This window comes from Triplophysa rosa, linkage group LG9 (assembly GCF_024868665.1).
Source record: "Triplophysa rosa linkage group LG9, Trosa_1v2, whole genome shotgun sequence".
Taxonomy (NCBI): domain Eukaryota; kingdom Metazoa; phylum Chordata; class Actinopteri; order Cypriniformes; family Nemacheilidae; genus Triplophysa; species Triplophysa rosa.
This window is the reverse complement of record NC_079898.1, coordinates 5,275,511-5,297,462: the sequence shown is the minus strand read 5'-3', so window position 1 is coordinate 5,297,462 and position 21,952 is coordinate 5,275,511. Positions and strand designations below refer to the sequence as shown.

At 41.2% G+C, this 21,952-nt stretch overlaps 1 protein-coding gene across 2 annotated transcripts in view; it reads right to left on the bottom strand.

Moving 5' to 3' along the window:
* Positions 1-21,952, bottom strand: part of csmd1a (CUB and Sushi multiple domains 1a) — a 480,783-nt gene that overhangs the window by 313,230 nt on the left and 145,601 nt on the right. For both annotated transcript variants that reach the window (XM_057341293.1, XM_057341294.1), the window contains exon 2: positions 21,357-21,573. In XM_057341293.1, coding sequence (XP_057197276.1) covers positions 21,357-21,573 — 217 coding nt within the window. The remainder of the gene's footprint in view (positions 1-21,356; positions 21,574-21,952) is intronic.

The window sequence follows — 21,952 nt, the reverse complement described above, 5'->3', positions numbered from 1 at the left end:
ACTTGCTTACTTTTTTATAATCTGAAGAACCTTTTTTCACCATAAAGAACCTTTTGTGAAACAAAAAGGTCCTTTGGATGTTAAAGGTTCTTTATGGAGCCATTTAGACAAAAAAGGTTCTTCTATGGCATCGTGAAGCACCTTTATTTTTGAGAGTGTACTGTAGATAAGCCACTTGTTCTGGGAATTCCCATACAGTTTTTGTGATTCTGTGATACAATTTCTCACACGGTTATGTGAGATTTAGGTCACACCTCCCTCCCCTGAACTTCCATTACTCACATGATGCGGAAGATTCAGACTAATAAGTGGCCCACTGGATAACATGAACAAACTGATGGTTTTCGCTAACACTTTACAACAAGGTTGTGTTGGTTAACAGTTCGTGGCTTCGGAATTATAAGGTTCTATCTGCATTCTGAGCAGTTTTGACATAACAAGCTTGACTTCAAATCGACTTTGTAGAAAATTTCGTTTTGTTTTTTGCAAAAAATGTCACAAGAATAAGTGAATAACTTAATTTTGATAAAAATGTCATAGAACCTTATCATTCCAAAGCAACGATTAAGTTAATGCATTAGCTAACGTGAACAGACAGTAAACAATTCTACAGCATTTTTTAATATACTGTATGTTCATGTTAATTTTAGTATAAACTAACACAATTGTTAAACTCAAACCTTGCATGTGGTAGTATTATTTAAATAAGGGATAATGTACAGGCAGCCAGTTGTATCTCACTGAAGGGGCTTATTTGGCGATAACAGCCGGCTGCTTGTACATTATCCCGCTTCTTACACGGCTACATGCCACATGAGAAACAAACTGGACATGAAATGTGAATTTGAAATATAAACTCATTTTTACCGAATGCAGACCTTCCGCGAGGAAACGCCGTTTACTTTCGGTTTTAAGGTAAGAAACGACGTTCAAATGTCATGAACAGGCAATTTTGTTTAATCATTTGTAAATATAATTTCATATCTGTTATTAAAAGATATATTTACATTTAATTTGTCAAAAAAACTGTCAAAATGATTTGCTGCATCCGGGTTACTGTGTGTTGTTTTCAGAGGTTGTTATCTGGGAATAACGGATCTCCAAATGTCGCGACTAGCCAATCAGAATCAAGCATTCCAATGAGCCGTTTAATAACACAAATTATTGTATTGACATTAACTAACATTAACAAATATTAGTACATGCTAAAAACTATATTGTTCATTGTTAGTTCATAACCAATACAACCTTATTGTAAAGTGTTATCACCTTCTGCTGAAAGTGCAAAGTCTGTGACATGATTCACTGTTTGCTTTCTATACTGAAAATCCTCTTTGCCTGGTAATAACTACGATTACATATAATCTTAGGTGGCTGACTGGTGGGGGATCTTTGGAGAAGTGATTAATGGCTTCATAAACCATCACAATGACATAATGTTTCTAGAAAATATGTGCAACAGCTCCAAAAATATAAGCAAATTGACATTTTACAGTAGCAGTTGTAATGCCCTCAGAGAGGTGTGAAAATGGCAGACATCTCCCTTTTAGTCAAGTCACCTGTACAGCCACCAAAAAATATCTGATCCCACGAACAAACTCATCCACTGGTCTCTATGAGCCTCCGGGGAGTTTGCTTCGTTGAAGCAAAGCCAAAAAAGAGAACGCAGTAAACATTCAGTTGCTTGAAAGGATCAGAGAAGAGTTAGATCAATGGCTTGTGTACGGTTAATGGGAGATAAAATGATAAGAACTGGTTGTAAAGCATGGAAATCAAGTCCATCCAGCTCGGTTGCATGAAACAGCCGCAGAACCAGAGAAACAGTGTTCTCGCTATGCCTCTGTAAAATAGCCGAGCAATCTGACGTTTTATTTACATAAAACAGAGAATGCCAGTGAGCGTCCACAGCTGTCTTGCGGTTCAGTGAGTGTTGTGATGTATGGACTAAAAGACTTACTATCTCTTTAAGAGATAAGGCTTTTAGAGATATTACTAGAGATTTTGAGGAGCTATTTTCTTTAAGATAACTATAATGCTTATCTGGGTTCTCAGTAATTATGTCCCAGAATGCCGTGCAGAGAAGCAATGATGTAGGAGACTATGCTTTCTTGTCACCTTGAGATTGTTTAAAGGGCTGGGAGATGATATCAGACATTCTATATACTGCACCATATATTCGCAAAGATTTCACTGGCGATATCATATTTTCTTGTCTCTACTCATGATTTAAAACTCAGCTTGGGTCATTGCTTGAAGTTCACAAAATTCAGAATATGTCATGTAATGTGTATTAAAATGTTTCAGTAATAATATATGTATGGATCTTTTATTTTACATTATTATACTAATTATTGTCAATTATTTAGCTAATATAAATAGCCTAAATAATAATAGATCATTTTGCAAAAACATTTTTTTCAAAAATCATGGTTTTTACTATGCACTCCAAGTAATACCAATCAAACTCCAGTTGAGTTGTTTTGATAATAACAAAAAAATATACAGCTAACTAACACAATTAAAAATCATTTTTGGTATTTTTTAAAAAAAACATCTGTTTTTGCAAATTACATCTTTAAATATCAAATGTAAAATATTTTTTTCATATGTACATACAGCCACGGAAAAAATTAAGAGACCATTCTAACTTTTCATGTCAAATTTCTAGACATGTTGTGGTCATTCCAGTCCAGTGTTTAATGTAAAATCGAACCTCAGGAGTGACAAAGTCATCCAACAGAAATGTGAAAGACAGAATGACAAGACACATGAAATCCGTGATACAAAATCGAGGTTATCACATACATTTTTTTTTTACTTTTCCTAAATTCATGTAGAAATTGAACTGTTGTATTGCTTAAAAGTGAATATGAACCCGTTTTCTTTGCAGTATTTGAAGTCTGAAAAAATACAGAGCATCTTTTCTGTTATTTTCACCTGTTTCTCCAGTTTTCATTTTCTGCAAATAAATTCAAATAGAAACAATATATATTTTTTAATTTAGGAGAAATATTGTTAGTAGTTCACAGAATGAAACAAAACTACCATTTTACCTGAACACATACCTGTAAATAGTACATTTAAAAAAAACTGTCTCTGAAATGGTCTTTTAATTTTTTCTGCGGCTGTATATGAATATTAACTTTTTTAAATACCATGTTATTATATTTGTATAATGATGGTATCTATGTAGGGTTGCGAGAAAAACTATATTGATTTGATTATTTTTTATTGAACATTTTAAATGTAATAGATAAATATTGCTATTTACGGTACATTTAAATGTTTTTTTTTTCAAATAAAACTATCCATTAGCCTACTTTATATTCATATATATGAACCAAAATATTGCTCCAAAAAAGCAAACATATCCATCAAGTAATCCAAATGACTCCAGTGACTTACTAAAAGTCTTCGAAAGTACAAAATGATAGGAATGTAAGAGCAAAATTGCAAAACTGAAACCAAAACATGTACATCCAAGCACATATTTTAAATATGGCAACACATTGATAAGCTTATGACAAATCTTATGACGCTTATGATATCATATGCAAACAAGTCAAAATACAAGCAAATACCAATGAGATTTGAAGTTTTGTTTTGGTTTCATTTTGAGTTCAATTTCAAAACGTTGTGTACAGCTGAAGAAAAGAGGTTGAATACATTTGGGATGGCATGGGTTTTTAATTTGCGTTAGATCTTTTTATTTTTGGCGAACTGATGATGTATTCTTACAGCACTGCATGTATAAAATCAAACAGGCTTCTTGAAACACGTCACCCTGTGATGAAAAACAAGTAAATAAATCGGAAGGAAAGCAACAAGACCGGCAATAATTAAGATTTCCTACAAATCTGTCCAAAACATACGGCTGGAGCTGCTGAGCAAAATGGGTGGTGCCACAGGAAAACGCTCCACTAGGTAACAAGTTTATTTTCTCAAGTGCAGTTTTTTCCTGACTCCAACTGTCTGTATGCATAGCGTGGCAGAGGCAATTAAAACAGTGGCAACAGCTTACAAGGGTTTTACCCAGTGTTGTAAAAATCATTTATTCATGCACCCGCAAAGTCAGCGTTAGGAGAGGCAAGCAATTTGGCTCGCCTCCAGCCTGGAGCTGAATTCTCCACCGTCAAGCTTTTGAAGGGAGCTGAGAAGAAAGACCGTGCGTGGTGACATCACGATGGCGTTGACAAATTATTGGGTCAACTATCTCTGGAAACAACCACCTGAAATGTAATGTACACACTGGGGCGTATTCTGTTCCCAAACACTGCACAAACATAACCCTCATTAAATCACAACGGCACAGTGTTTCCTCGGCTATCCTTCTATTGATGTCGCTGTGTGTGTGTGTGTGTGCGTGCGTGCGTGCGTGTGTGCGTGTGTGTGTGTGTGTGTGTGAGAGAGAGAGAGAGAGAGAGAGAGAGAGAGAGAGAGAGAGAGAGAGAGAGATTATTTGCGGAGCAGAGACGTTACGTAAAGAGTTTACTCTCCTTTGAAAACTGAGATCAGACGTAGTGCCTCTGGTGGTGTGTGTGTGGAACTGCATGTCTGGTCAGGCTCTCCATAATAATAAATCACTTTGGAGGATGTCTCACTCTGGCAAAAATGAAGCAAATGTAGCTTTCGCCAAACTAAACCTTTAATGAACAGGTTTTAATAAGATATATTATTCTTTAATGAACAAGAATACGTTTTAATAGTACTTGCATTTTCTTGAATGTACAACCACATATATTCTATTTCTATCACTGAACGAGTCATTCCTGGGCCTCGAGTTGCTAGTATAGTACTCTATCTTTTGTGGTCACATGGTATGTGTGCCTTTTCCAAAAATGAACTGAAATAACACACAGGTATTGTAATTCTTGGACAGGTTTGATTCTAAATTCTGATTGGATAAGCCATGTTCAAAGATGTGAAATATTTATTCCATATTACATGAGGCAAACGCTTACATTGTTTGGCGATCATAAATAGTAAGCAGAAAAAATAACTACATCACTTGGTTCATTTAATCAATACGAATAAATGTGTTACATTTTTTTAAAATGTTTACTAAACACAACATTCTTTCAGAATGTTTCTCCTGTTGTTTTTTATATGCAATATGCCGCTCGAGGCCGTGTGTTCACAGCCTTAATGCACAGCCTTGAGTAGCTCATTGTTTTATTTTCCTTCCCTTGATTTTCACAAATTTCCCAAGCGAAATGCATAATCTTCGAGTCCGACTAGCTGAGAGGCGAGTAAAAATGACTGAATCTTACAAAAACATGTTAGGGTCAGATTTGACTCCAAACAGAAAATATACTACAATTTGCATAAAACAATGAAGCATATTTGGGGAACCATTAAGATTTTTAGCATTGGGGGCATTTAGTACATTTCCCTCCAGATTCTCATTACCATAATCAAGAGAAGAACAGAAAAGATCCTCTGTATTTTTTCAGACATCAAATACTTTAAAGAAAAAAGTTTATTCACTTTTAAGCAATGCAACAGTAATGTTTGTAAATGTATTTAGGAAAAGTTAAATATGTGATGATGACTTATCATTCTGTCTTTCACATTTGCTGTTGGATGACTTTATGACATTCCTGAGGTTTGTTGAAACTCAACAAACACTAGACAGGAATGGCCACAATACATCTAGAAATGTTGTTTTGAAATGAACATTTGGAGTGGTCTCTTCGTTGTTCCACGGCTGTATGTTTTTAAAGACGTGTAACACAACGTAAATATGGTTCCCTTTCTGTCGGTCTCTCGACGTTGTGTCGAACCGACGGATGAGGTTTGCCCTTGGGAACCTATCATCTTCTGAGTATTTTGAAAAGGCCAATGGAATTGGCGAATGAAATTTGCATGCCGGACTCCTCCCCGGATGTCCGGGTATAAAAGGAAGCCGGCGTGCTCATTCATTCACCTTTTGTTCTTCAGAGCCTGTGCATCTGATGACCGACACAGCGATCTTCAGTGATCAATATTCTACTGGAATCTACGACGTGGTGCAGCGGACGGTCCCTTCCTGCAGTGACTCTCCCCTGGGCGTCTCGGCAGTTCCGGAGATGTTCGAGCAAATTTCCTTTTCTAAAAGAGCAAATTTCTCCAGCGTGGCTTGTCCCGCTGTTCTCATGGGTGCAACACACTCATCGAGGAGGGGGACGGACACGATGTCTACTTCCAGTATGCTGGGGCAGACGTTGTGGATATGTCCTGCCCGCACTGCGGGCGGTTGACGATTCAGACGTTGCGTCACGGGTGGCTGTGTTCCCACGGGACTCAGCCACCACCTCGTTGTGCTCCCCGTTCCGGGACGGCAGGACTACGGCCCTGCCATCCGCTACGGCAAGCAGCGAGGGTGATATGAGGATCACTGTGAGCGTTAATTCACCAGCCACTGGGTCACGGACCGTTCGCACCTCGTCTCGCTCGTCTGACCGTTCCCCAGGAGATGGTCCTACCATCTTGTTCCTCAACCACGTATTCGGAAACGGTGCGTGATAATGATGAGATGTCCCTTACAGCATCGGGGGGTGACGTACTGCCATCCGACTCCGGCGATTCCTCTGAGCTCCCTCCCTTGGGGGGTGGAGCCCAGGAAGAAGCGGACGTCGAAATGTCCGCCATGCTTTCCCGGGCCACCGTGAGCGTTGGGGTGCAGTGCCCGCACTGCATCTCCCGGCACTCGCGGCTGGATACACGGCCTCGGACTTGAGCGCGGCTCCAAGCCGCGCCCGCCCCCAGGGCCATGTTTACCGGAAGTGCATGTGGAACTTATTAAGACCTGGAACGCCCCCTCTCTGGCACGTTCACGTCTAACAACTTCTGTCACCCTCGCTTCCCTCGAGGGTGAGGCAGCTAGAGGATACGCCGATGTCCTCCAGGTGGAGTGTGCCGCCGTGGTGCACTCGTGCCCGCAGGCGGCGGCCACCTGGGGGACTCGACCTAGACTCGTCCCCCAGCCCGTCCAAAGCATGTAGAGTCTCGGCATCTCTCGTGTCGAGAGCTTACATTGCTGCGGGCCAAGCTGCCTCCTCTCCACGCTATGGCTCCTGCCAGGCCAAGGCGTTGTGAGAGCTTCACGAGGGTAAGACCGACCCAACGCTTATGCAGGAACTCCGCGCCGCCACCGACCTCGCTCTATGGGCGACCAAGGTGACCGCGCGGGCCCTGGGTCGGACGATGTCCACACTTGTGGTCCATGAGAAACTCCTCTGGCCGAACCTTGCACAGATGAGTAATGCTGAGAAGGTCCGCTTTCTCGACGCACCCGTCTCACAAGGGGGGGGCTGGTTGGTGATTCTGTCGACCCGCAGTCCTCGACTGTAAAGAAGCAGACAGAGGATATCAAGCATATCCTCCCGCGCCGCGACTCGCCTGCCTCGGCCGTCGAGTCTCGTGCACCGTCTGCTTCCCAGCAGCCCTGGTCCTCTTCGACGCCCTCCGGTTCTGGCGCCCCCACTCAGGCGAACCCCGGAAGAGACATCGAGGAGGAGACCATCGCCCTGTCAGCAGCCGCAGCAAAAGCAGTGGCCCCCATGGGAAGACACTGGGGAGATCGAGAATACCATTGGGCCCCACCCCAGCCATTCCACGCTGGGTGGTCGATCCGGGACGGTTCCTGCCCCGTCCCCAACGGCCCACTCGCTTCAGAGATCTCTCTCTCTGGGTGTGTATCACAGCCCATCCCTGCGCAGTTCAGCTCATATGGGAGCAGTTCGGCCAGGCGCAGGTTGTCCTGTTGCCTCCCTGGACTCCTCCCATTACCGCTTTGGCACTCCCTGACCGAGGGACCCTTCGGCAAGGATACCCTAGCGCACAGCTGGCCGCGGGGTAAGCGGAAGTACGCCTTCCCCCCAGTGAGCCTCATTGCACAGGTCTTGTGCAAGGCCAGGGAAGAGGAGCATGAAGTGGTACTAGTTACGCCCTATTGGCCCAACCGGACTTGGTTCTTGGAGCTAAGGCTCTTGACAACAACTCCCCCCTTGCGAAGGACCTGCTTTCCCAGGGGAAGGGGCACGTTACGGCATTCCAGGCAGACCCCTGGAACTTTCATGTCTGGACGGGACGAGGAGATCCCCTGCGCTGGTTGGGACATCACTCAGGCTAGGGCCTCTGCCACTAGGCGGCTATACGCCCATAAGTGGCGCCTCTTCTCGTCCTGGTGCTCTTCTCGGAGAGAAGACCTGCGGAGTTGCTCGATAGGGAACGTACTATCCCTTCTTCAAGAGAGACTGGAGAGTAACCTCTCCCCCCTCCACACTGGAAGTGTATGTAGCCGCTACTGCCGCTCATCACGACCCCAAGCCTCTGGGACAGCACAACCTGGTCATTAGGTTCCTAAGGGGCTACCGCCTCATCCGCGCTCCGTACCCTCTTGCGACCTAGGTGGCAGGCCTCAAGAGCACCCCTTCGAGCCCCTCGGAGCTGCCGCTCTTTCTCACCTCTCGATAAAGACGGCTCTCCTGATGGCGCTCACCTCCAAGAGGATAGGGGACCTACAAGCACCCTCCGTGTCCACAGATCTGAGATCCTGAGACCCCGGCCTGGCTACGTGCCCAAAGTTCCCACCACTCCCCCTAGAGACCAGGTGGTGAACCTGCAGGCACTCCCCACCGGGGAGGAAGACCTAACCCCTTCCGTGTTGTGTCCAGTAAGCGCACTGCGCCTCTACTTGGACCGCACGCAGAGCTTCAGAAGCTCTGAGCAGCTCTTTGTCTGTTTTGGAGGTCAGCAGAAGGGGAGGGCTGTCTCCAAACAGAGGCTGGCGCACTGGATCGTGGCGCCCCCGTGGGCGGTTCCGTCTGATGTATCCTCATGAATGGTTCCCACCTCGGCAACCCATGACCTCCTTAGGTGGACTTCCACCTTGCGGTTAACTCCTTCAGTCCACACATTTTCCCATGAGTTCTCACCTGATGGTGAGACCATTCAGGGGAGAATTCCTCCCTACAGCAGGTAGTGGTCTCTGCAGCGTTTTTCCCCCAGGGGGGAATAATGCTTACCCAGTGGCCCTTACGGTGCCGGGCGGCTTCTCGCTGTTAGAGAATTAAGGCCTCCGCCCGTGACGGGCTGGTTGCAGGGGCTTCCCATCTTTTCGCAAAAAGCTCTGGGACCCCCTACCTCTCCACTGGACGGTTACAATTTCACGCTAGCGCTCACGGCTGACTTGCCCCGGCCAGTCAAAGTCGCTCCGCTAGAGATTGTGACACGGCTCAGCGCTGTGGCGTTTTCCATAGGAACCCCATCTGTCGGTTCGACACACTGTCGAGAGACCGACAGAAAGGGAACGTCTTGGTTACGTATGTAACCTCAGTTCCCTGATGGAGGGAACGAGATGTTGGGATGCTCTCAGGCTCCTCAGACCAAAAGGTGAATGAATGAGCACGCCGGCTTCCTTTTATACCCGGACATCCGGGGAGGAGTCCGGCATGCATATTTCATTCACCAATTTCATTGGCCTTCTCAAAATACTCAGAAGATGATAGGTTCCCAAGGGCAAACCCCATCTGTCGGTTCGACATAACGTCTCATTCCCTCCATCAGGGAACATACGTAACCAAGACGTTTACGGAGACACGACACCTACTGTGTCCTTGTATATCAAAACCACTTGAAAGCATACAAATGTTTATTTTTTTAATAATTAAAAAGTGGCAAGTTTTCTGTGAGGGTTGGGTTGTGCAGTGAAGAGTTTGGTTCCCAAATGAGATAACTCTGTTTTTAAAGTTTTTTATTATGTTACCATGTTTTTATTGTGTTAGTTAGCTGACTTTTTTGGTTTTTATGGATTAAATCAAAACAAACCAATTGTAGTTTGATTGATATTAATTGGAATGCACAATAAAAATTATCTCATTTTGGAACCAAACTCTTCATATATACACTGTAGTGTTGTCACGGTACCAAAATTTCAGTAGTCGGTACCAATACCAGTAAAATTCCACGGTTCTTGGTACCAATTTCGGTACCAAAGCAAAACACAAGTACATGCTAATTGAAACACAATTTTATTAATAAAGCTCATTGTTAATATAAATGTATAGAAAGCAATGCCATTTTGTATACATGAAGTATAAGTTAATTGTTGCTGAAACACGGTTATGTGCTCACTGGGGTCTTTCATGCTGATGAACATCCTCCTCAGTCTGCTGCTGTATAAGACAAATAGAATAAACTTCAGTAAGCCAACTGACTGAACAAACATGCATATGCAATATTAAAACAAACCTCAGTTTTTATACTGCATTTACACAAGATTACTTGCATTAAGGTAACTGTATATTAAAATAATAAATGCAACAGATATATTTTTCTTTAGTTTAAATGTGGCTTTTTAAACCTAATAGAGTTATCTATCCAAGACATACACATTGCTAGTCATGCAGTTAGTATGATAGTTTTCTAGCACATAGATTGCAGGCCTAAATAAAATACTAGGTGCTGTAAACCCCACCCTGTCCTCCCATTAATTTTACTCCATTACAGTTATAAAAGCATTAAATGGTTAATAAGGACACTTGACTGGATTAGCATTGGCGCTAACAAATTAACACGCAAACAGGGATGTTTATTTTGACGTAACCTTTAACTTAACATATGCTACAACATTCATAATGCAAACGCGAACATAATTTGAAACTTACCGCTTGAACTTGTTAACTTAAATCCGGATGTTTCCTCCTTTCACAATAAAACTCTGTTCGTTTTCTTCGTGATATGACTTTAATCTGAAGTATTTCTGTGCGCATCTCTTGTGGATCGGAGCCGCGCTTATCCGCTCATCACGTCTTGTTGCGTCTATAAAAAGTTTCCGACTAACAACCTGTCAGACAGAGCATCCGTACCCGGTTGACCCGGTACGTCGGTACTACCGGGTCTTGTGAAAATTAGGTACCGACAACTTTTTTATTTTTAGGTACCGACTTGGACCCGAAGTACCGGTACTTTTGACAACACTAATACACTGTATGGGTCCTCGTAAACCACATATGCACACATAAATATATATATATATTACAAATATGTGCTTTTTAATTTTTACAGTTAAAAAAAATCTAATAAAACATCAAATAACACATGGCTTTGAAAGACTGAATAATGTATAAATTATAATGAACAAAAAAGTGTTTATTTGCCATATATCATGTCAAGTCACAATACAAAAAATATTTGCGGTCCTAAAAACAGGCCTCATTTACTTTAACCTATGAAACACGACCCACATTTTTTTGTGAAATTCACCCAAATATGCAGGCAAGGAAACTGTACCGTCTGCAGTACATATTCATGTTCATCTTCACAGAAAAAACCCACCTGCGACAACTGTAATAAATCAAAATGTGTGTCATATCAACATTCAGCAGCGAGCGTCTGGCTGCCTTAATACATCCACGTTTCAGTGTCTTGCGACTGTTTCACGGTCACATAAGAGGTGGTAATAGGTGGCCAGATCCTGCTGTGAACATCCCGGACTATTTGCACACCAAATCCCCCCGGACAGCGGGTACTTGATGAAGATTCCACATGCGTGATGTCCTGCTGGTGAAATTCACAGACGTGACTGCGCTCTTTGAAAAACAACAAATGCACACTCACCGTATGCCTGCTGCCCTGCACACTACACACTTGTCAGAGCAATGCAGCACTGCACGAAGATAAGGTCAGTCAGCTGTCATAATTAATCAACTTGAATCACTACGAAAGACTTTTCAAGTTACATCGCTCACAGTGCGGCAGAACACGAATCCATCAATAAACACAAGCGTGAACAGCTTCCATTAGAAATTTCTCATGGAAATCTGTCGTCTAAGTTTACCTCCCAACTTCAGTAGATTAATGAACCTCTAATTCCATTACCCTGCTAATTGACTACTTGCTTTGCCTTTGGCTTCAACAGAACAACCACTGTCATGTGTTGACAATGTGGAGTGTGACTGAGTCCATGTCAAACATGCTAATACTCAGTAAACTCTGTTCTGAAGACAAGAGAGCTCCATCTACAGGCGGCATTTGAGCACAGCAGTGCTCTTGACACAAGGGCTTCTCCTAAAGATAGTCAACATTTGGCCAAATTCTAATGCACAATGTCATCTATGCTGAAGAAAATAATCCAAGATGGCTGACGATTGATACGTTTGTAATTCTATTCAATATTGTACTGTGTATTTATGCTCACGGAACCGTGGATTGAATCACTTTATGTGACACAAATACTGAGTTCCTGCCAATGCAGAGCATTCCAAATGATGATCCACTTCTGCTAGAAAGCTGCCTTTGCAGACCGTAGGAAACAAGTCCTCTCACTAGGGTTTGAAACAGCTTCAGATTCATTAAACCATACACGTAAACAGCGAGAGAAAAACAAATGGAACCGCAAAGCGTGAGTGGAATTATAGTTACGTACACAAGTAGCATTACAACAATTACAATGTGTTCTTTAACCAAAGACAGAGTATTATGCCCTTTACCAAACACAGACATTTATAGAAAGCCCTCTCGGTGCAGAATGTGCTACCAACACATAAAATGATAAAGTGCGTTTCGCACAAACAACTGATAAGCATCTAATTATAGGTTATCCTGTTCTGAATGCATGAAATCAGCTGAATTTAGAAAAGTCTACGCTATTAAAACACGTCTGCGGTTAAATCAACTCCAGCATCCACCAACATTTGTTTAAGGTGAAGTGTAAATTCTGTGAGATCTAACACTGACTTCCAACTCACATTGCTTAAATAAAACCTATGCACATAAACATTATATTCACATTCTGCCATCATTTACTCGCCCTCTTCTCCTTTCAAACCTGTATGACTTTCTATCTTCCGCAGAACTCAAAAGAAGATATTTGGAAGAATGTCGTTAACAGGACCACATTCACTTGCATTGGCTTTGTGTCCATACAATAGAAGTGCATGGGGGTCGGTTACCAACTTTCTTCCAAATATCTTCTTTTGTGTTTTGCGGAAGAAAGAAAGTCATACAGGTTTGAAATGACAAGAGGGTGAGTAAACAATGACAGAATGTTCATTTTTGGGTGAACTATCACTTTAACATGAGAATTCAGGCATATTCTTATGTAAAAGATGAACTTGATTGCAATAACCAGTAGCCGCTACTGCTATGAAGACATCGTTTATAGAAATCCAAATATGACAGGTGGGGACAGATTAGTTGTTATGATCATTCAAAGAAATGTACATAAATCAATACACAGAGTTTCACAACCCACATTTTGCAACTCATTGCACTCTTGTGTGCTGTTGTCAAAGACATTTAATGATAATTAATGAGTTTATTAAATGACTATGCAGAATTATACAACTGAATTGAAAGAAACGATTATCTCCAGCATTTCAGCCTCAGTGGAAAAGTCTTTGGCTACAGTAAGTGACCGATATGCACCACTCAATTTATAATAAGAATGATTTATATTAAGAATTGTTAATGAAGAATTATTATAATATGAATTTATGCTTCTATTCTCTTCTATGCTGTGCATCACACAAATAGCACTTTTCATGAGAAGAACACAAATTCACATCTGGTTTTAATTGAGTTCACCTTGACCATGACCATGACCATGCCATCTACATGAAACAGTAGACATGAGTGTCTTTATAACGACAGAAGGAAGTATCAACATCCGAAAAATAACTCGCATCACATTTTCCTTGACTTACTTTGGCTCGGTCTCAGTCTGTCAAAACAAGCGTTGTTAGTCAAATTTGTCAAATTCAAAGGCGCATACGCTGCTCTCGCAACACCATGCATCACACATGGATCCAGGCATATTTCAAACTTCCTTTCAGAGTTGTAACTCCTCTTTTTACCTGTCTAATCACTCATCTCTACTGCCGGTGCTTGTGTATGTATTTTGCAAAGCCTGCGAGCGACTGTTTCCTCAGAGGAGAGCATATGCACCGTGGCAGGTGTTTGATGTGCATAAAGCAGTGCCTGTGATGTGTGCTATCAGTCAGAGAGAGGTGATGCATTCTTCTGCTGTGGGCGCAGCGCTCTCTCTCTGGACCGCTCCCAGCCAGCCGAACGTGTGCGATCCTGATGCAGTATTCATGCGGCGCGTCTGCAGATTAACTATTTGTGCATGGGACTGACGGATTATTGGATGTCAACGAGGGAAAATAATCTAATTTAATGATTGGGCTTCCAAGTCCAATTGCTTGGCTGCATCGACAGTTCTACGACTACTCTTCTGGGATGGCTCTTTAAAGTGTTAAATGGACTTTTTCTCTGTCTGCTGACACTCGAGATGATCATTGGTAAGGAGTTTTGAGATTCTTGTCATTGACCAATCATTTTCCAGATGGCACCACTGATTGACTCAGAAAGTTTTGTGTCCATGATTTAAGATATCAGTAAACAGATTGCATGTTTATGGGGGGTCCGGCAGCAACCTGATTCAAGCTTTTTTAAACATTTTTAGATTTGATATCTGATCAGGCGTCAAAAATGAGTTACTTAGCATGTTTATAAAACATCAATGTTCAAAACCTCCTCCTTGCATATTTCACATCGGTTAACTCAGTGGTTCTCAACAGGGGGGCCCTGGCTGACTTCCAGGGGGGCCTCAGAATGACTAATAATTTTAAATTATGAGCACAAAATTTGCATTGAAATATACTTAAAAAACCTACAAAACAAGATTTCTTATTAATTGGCCATTTTATAATGAATAAATATTTTCCAGGAAATGTTAAGCGCTACGATACTTTATTGGGTAGAGTTTTCGTGAGTGTGGGGGTGGGCACTTTGAATATTTTTAAATTCATTGAGGGGCCTTGGAGTCATAAAGGTTGAGAACCCCTGGGTTAGCCTATAATAATTGACGTCACTTGACTTCAATCCCTGTGAAGAAACTGCAACTTTGTTTCAAACAGAGAGATGTAGGCAACAGAGGCAGAAGTTCCGGATTGCAGCTTTAACGGAACCCAACGTCACAAACATCATGTTGTTCCAGAACTGTCTGAAAAAAGCAAAAGGGTTCTCGATTACTACCCCATGTCAACTTTGCTCATTGGCCCTTTTTTGCGCTTGATGACTCGTTGTTCTTCCCTCTCACTCACACACGTCTTTTGTTTTCCTCAAGTAACTTTGAGACGTGCGAAAGGGGTGACAAGAAAAACCACAAACTTTTGAGATATCTGTTCTGCGCATGCAAAAAGAAGCTTATGGAATTATCAAAGTATAACAATGAGACTGGCAGCGCAGAGCAACCTCCCCACTTCTCGGTTTTACAAAATGCTTTCTTAGTTCAGCTAGCTTGAACCTCTATCCGGTGTGCTGGATTTGTTCGAGTGACTGGTTATCTCTGCATGCCCTATTTCCCCCCCTGCTCTGAATGTGGGGTACCTTCTTATGCATGTAAGACGCTTGCATGTCATTAGGATGAAAAGAGCTGGATTGAGGTTTCGCTGACACCTTGTGGCGGGGAGACAGCCAGCCGGCTCACTGATTGACATTCCCCACATCCGTTCGGAATCCACGGACGGAGAGCGGCCGACCATGGAGCTAACAAACGGCATTTATGTCTCTCGCTGCAAGTTTGACACCGCGGTCGCTGCGTGCTTGGTGTCAGCCTCTAAAGCCCATAAGACACAGCTCCATCATGGCCCATGAGAGGCGCAGTGGAGAGCCAGGGTTTGATTCTTGCGAGCGGCACACGTGCCCGCGGGTAATCTCTCTCGCTTAATTAGCGTTAGCAGCGAGCATCAGCTGCATCAGATCGGATACGTAATGTTACACAGCCGGAGGAAGCACTCTTCTACTGTCTTCATTAAAGGTAAATGAATCTAGTGAGAAGTGCCTCTGTTCTTGATTCCTCTCTCAATACACCATTCAAGTATCACCTAATACATCATTATACAGCCATCAAACTGAACATTTGCAGTTCAATCCATCACGCCACGCACACCATCAACAATCCGCCATCAAACAAAATGTGTTTATATTCATATTCCGATGTGTATTCTTATTATACCTGCCAAACCATTTTGTGTTAGCTCAAAACCAGTTGAACCTTATTGCTTTTCACATCACAGTGAAACATTTAAACTTCTGTTTTTATACTATAACATGTAAACTGGTGTTATTGGGTCAATCTCAGGAAACCTGTTAAAGCCAAAGCCTATTTTAAAAACCACGATTCTTGCCATTCAGACATTGGCATGGCACTTAAGCCCACCCCCAATGATACACTAGTAGACAAAAGCATACACTATATGATAGACATGTATTGGAATGCCCCCTTCTAATAAACCTGTTTATCAATTCCAATCAAAACAAATATTAATGCTAAACCATACAATACCATATGAAAGCATTTTTTTCCATCTCTGTTCAAATAGTTTTGGGGGGTCTTTTTTGTTCTGAAATGACTGACGACCCAAGTCATTGATGGGTTTGGGTGATGAGTGTTTGACTCAAAGATGTTCAGGTCTGGGCTTTATGCAGACGAGTCAAGTGAATAGAAAAGGGCCTTGCCCAAACTGTTGCAATAGAAACCGGTAACACTAGTTGTTATTAGCATGCCTATTATTGGCATGTTGGCTGTTTATTAGAACTTCTAAAGCACATATTTTGCTGACCGTACTCTTCATCCCTAATCCTACCCGATACTTAAACCTAACAACTACCTTACTAACTATTAATAAGCAACAAATTAAGAGTTTATTGGGGAAAAAGTTGTAGTTATTGGTTTGTTAATAGGGAGAATTTCCCCCTTTACTGAATAGGGTGACCACCGTCCCGCTTTGCGTTGTACCGCACAGCATTTTCACCCCTTGTCCCTCACGTCGCATATTGATAAAATGTCCCACATTTTCATCAGTCTGTTGGTTTGTAGTTGTCACATTAAGAGATACGTTCTTTAACCTGAAACGCACATGAGACGCTTGTTTGCGCCATTGTTTATTTAACTATTTAACAGCGCAGTGTCAAACCCCGTGCACACCAGTGTCCAACGAGCTCATACAAACGCAACAATTTTTTAAAGCCTGACTTTTATCCAATGTATGAGAAGAAGGCAGTGATTTCAGTCATCAAGAGGCTGCGACGTCTTTCAGTAGATCGGGTGGCGATCCTCTCATGTCAACTTGCCGATTAAAAAGTCACTAAAACATTGTAAACTGTGTGGCTTTGAAAATGTGTTTAGCCTGTGGTTAGCGTATTAAAATAAAACTTATTTGCAAATCATTAAATGCATTATTTAACAATTATACATTTTAAAAGATAAACTCATTTTCATTATTTGTTTGTTCTTTATTCCTTTAGTTTTCAATTTTTGAGAAGATCTTCAAAGTGTACAACGTGATAACTCTGCGTCTGATCTCTGTGCTCAAAATTTAAAGAGACAGTACACCTTAAATTGAAATCACCAATAACATTTTATCTATGCCATAATTATGATGTAGTTGGAATGGACTAAATAACTAATTATTTTTATGAGCTAAAAAATATATAAAATGTTTTCATTCTGTTATTATAACACAGTTTTGCGCATTTTCAATGTTGTCCCACACAAACAAATGACCTGTCCCACATTTGCTTTGTTGGGTGGTGGTCACCCTATTACTGAAGTGTGACCAAAAAAGCACATAGTTCTCTAGAATGTGCTGTAGCATTAAGATTTGGGCTCACAGAAAAGTAGTCAAACCTATTCATAAGAAGAAGGCGCCCCAATACTTTTGTCCATGTTATGTATATTGTAAATGATAGAAATTGATTCAGTTCAAATGTATTTCCATGGCACTATTAAAAATGTTACAGTTTACAGTAAATACATAATAGTAAAGACAATAGGAACAAACAGCAAAAAGAGGAAATTATGAAATAGACGGAATATTATCGTACTTTTTGTCATAAGATGTACCCTGGTGATAATAAGTGTGAAAATAATTGTGTAAGTTTGCAATCAAACGGTTATATTCCTAAAGCTATTAAGCAGGATTATATGTATTAACTTTTCCATATGTATTAGCAGTATACTAACTGTAAAAGTCTGTAAAATTGTGATGGGTTTTTGATGGTAGTCTGCGAAGATGAACACTGAGTGAATTTCCACAAATATCCAAGGTATCCAACTGTGTTATAATTTCTTACACGTTTCGTCTTTTGTACAAAAAAGTTGTACCAATCACTAAATCTATCTCATTAAAAGAGCCCTCAGAGAATTTAAATTCAGAAGTAATTAATTTATGAGGACACCCATCAGAGATTACAGATCATATGAACTTGATATATCCCATTTTTACAGTATTACAAAATGGTAAGAAGGAGGGGGATTATATAATAATGCTCTTAAGAAAGATGATAAAGACAACGAGCGGATGCCTTAATTACGTGATGAAATTTGATGATATTTGCATTATAATACCTTACATCATGGCAGTAATGGTGCCGATAGCATCATTGTAAGGGATTGGAGGAGCGACACCCCACGGTAGCTTTCTCAGACAACTTGGCAAGAGAAATTTCATTAAACTTTTGTGAATAGATAAATTAATAAACTGGAAAGCATATAAATCTGGTAGGCTCTTAATTTGTTTAGAAACAGCTTGGTGGCTGTTCTCTGAACTTAACATTTCCGAAACAGTATTTTTGATCAATATTCTGCTCCACACTGTGAACCAAGCCAACCTGATTACAGACAATTAAAAACCTCAATTAAAGATGAAAGAAGCTTAAATAGTAAATAAAGACCAGTGTGTATTGTTTCTTTATGTAAAGTATTCATTTACTTTACTACTTTTTTCATTGAATTTCCAAAGTTGCGCTGTGTCCCGCCCTAACGTCCTTCACAAAGCACTCCATCATTGCCTCTTTTAAATGACACCTGAGCGCAAGGAAGAAAATAAAAATAAAGACGGAAAATGCACATAATGTGAATTATGTTAGAAAGGACATGATATATATTACTAAAACATTTGCACGCAAACGCATTAAAGTGGAACTGCGAACAGTCGGCACTGAACTCAATTGATTCCTCCCACAGAAATGCAGAGAAAATTCTCAACTATTTGTCTTTGGGTAACACTGACACGAGAATATGTGTTCATATTCTCCCTTAGGATGGTGATGTATTACTACACAACGCCTCGGAGGAGTGTCACACGGGCGGTGGAAATAAAATCTCTTTGTTTTTATCGTAAAAACAGTTATTGCATAGAAACTCTGAGCCATCTCAATACATCTCCTGCTCCTACTGTGACAGGAAATGATATTTGAATAGAGCCAAGACTAGAACAACATTGGAAATGACAGGTCACACAATTGTTGCACGTGCATAATGCACCATCAATGTGAAATGATAATCGCAACCCCTTGTTTTCACAAGAAGGATATTTCAGAAAAATACTGTATATAAATTATGTCGTGTTGTTATTTTGATTAACTGTCATTTTCCACCTTTTTGTAATTTCAAAGTGCCTATTTTTCAACATCATCCAACTCATTACACGGAAGTGTCACGGTTTGGAGGAAAGAACCCAAGCGCAGGGCAGCGGTGCACAAAAACCAAAACTTTATTACTATAATAAACAAAAAGCCCACTATGGGGAGTAACACGGGAACATAACTGAAATAAAAAACTTGAAACAAAAGACTTCCCTCATGGGGGCAAAAACTGGGAGAACAGAAAACTAAACAAAACTTACAAACTAGACGAGACTGGGTCTACAAGGAATCAAGACAAGCTCTTCTCTTAGCAAGGTATCAATCCAGAACAGGATACACACATGGTATGCAGGAGAGCTAACACAAGCATAACTAAACGAATCCACACAGGACAGAAAACAGGAGGGCAATATATAGGGAGACAAACTAAGGATAATTAACAAGGGACAGGTGTAGGGGATGAAACACTGATGGAGAGATAACGAGGAAGGAGAGGGCAGGCACAGAGACGCCACCGGAGAGAGCATATGGAAAGCCGAAAGGGCCAAAATGTCTCTCCCCACACAAAACCTAAGGCTTTGTCATGACTCTGCCGCGAGATCAAGAAATACATGACATGGAGAGGCAGAATCATGACAGGAAGTCTTGCTGACCAATTCAAAAATGAAATATTGAATATTATTGAATGCATACATCAACCACGGTCAGTCCCAGTAAGTACATACTATAATCTGTAATATTGAAGGATTGTTTGATCATTTTACAAAAAAACGAAATATCTTCACTGTTGCTTTTAGGCACCGATGACAAAACCATGAACAGCAACATATGAATTTTAAAATATGAAAATCTTAAAAACGCCGTCCAGCATCAGCTGTATTAGATACATTCCAAGCCACAAGATATACAACATCTGCCATTGCAACAAGTCTGTTCACCATAAATGACCAGATCAACCAGAAAAAGGGCTGAAAAAAAGAAAAATGTACATTATGATCAAATATTACGAGGACAAATAAACATTGCTTTTACATGGAAAACAATAATCCCAAAGCATTCCCATTAAGACCAGACATGAAAATATATATTTTTCCATATCATTTTTTGCTACCTGCACAAAGCAGTTTTTACAAAACATATTTACCAAAGCAACCTTTGAGAATGTGCACACTGTATGCAATCCCAAAGGTTGCTTTGATAAATATGTGTCTACAGAGAAAACAGATGCAAAAATAGATAGCAAATGTAAATGAGTCCATCTGCAAATAGAACATCTTCCTCAAACGCAGTGCTTCATTTTGTCACTAATCGCACCCTTTTGGACGGGACGGGTAACGTTTTCTTATCCCGGAGCCCATCTGCTAAGTCATTGCACTGAAAGTGGTCTCAGTTCTGTCTTTAAGCGAATCTTTGCATTATTCATCCGACACTTAAAAGCATTGTACGTCTGCAACTTTGGATCGTTTATTTCCACCAGGTCTTTGAGTTTTGTCCCTCTTAATCATCTGTTAATCCATTAGACACTCCCAGCTCCAAAATGCTGCACGATACATCCTTTCTTTAAGCACCATAAATAAACCTTTGGCTACAGCAAGTATCGCATCCCTGCTCGCGTTACACCGTGAAATTTCAGGACTTAAACGGCAGTCTCTTCTTGTGCAACTATGCAACTATGTTGGCAGGCGCCAGCTCCCCGCCTTTTTGTATAAGACGACGTGGGCTAATTTATCTTTCAATAAAGTGCTTTGAGAGGAAATGATAATAACACTTTCCCGTGTAGGGATATTCATGTAGCTTCCGAGACGAGGCTTCCACTGGGAAAAAACGGAACGCAACCTTTTTACATTAACCATCCATATCCTTTACAAGCCAAACAATACGCAACCGTGTATATGGGACCAAAGCAAGGGCACTAAAAAGCGCAGTAACACAGAGCTCACCTCATCTTCAGGTTGCCCGGCTGCGGTTGTCCATCATAGATGGAGACAATGTCAAAGTCCTCCTCCAGAGCGAAGGTGTGAAACGACAACTGTATTCTGTTCCGCTCTCCTGTCACTATGATCCAGGTACAGTTGGCGTAGTTTGGGTAGCCGTGGGGAAAGCCAGGACTCTCTATAGTTCCATTGAGGCCCTGTACCAGGCCGCCACAAGTTTGACCTGAAGACACAAAAATGACAAGTTATTAATATGTGACACAAACCATATGTGGAAATATAACACATTTACAAGTTGCCCAATGTGCCAACAATAGGATTTATGCAGTAGGGCATGGTGCCAGTCATGGTAACACCGTGGTTTGGATTGCTGGGGACAGCGTGAACTGATAAAATACCCCGAATGCAATTTAAGGCGCTTTGTAGAAAAGCATTTGCCAAATATATAAAGCTGAAAGTTTTCTGATATCCTGTTGGAACTGCTTGAGACGTTTCAAGAAAGCTTTTGATGGCACAACGATGCCATATGCTTGTGTAATCAACTTTACAATATGCTGATGGATGTGAACCTGAATAATTGCAAACTTGAAAGTGGAAGTTGC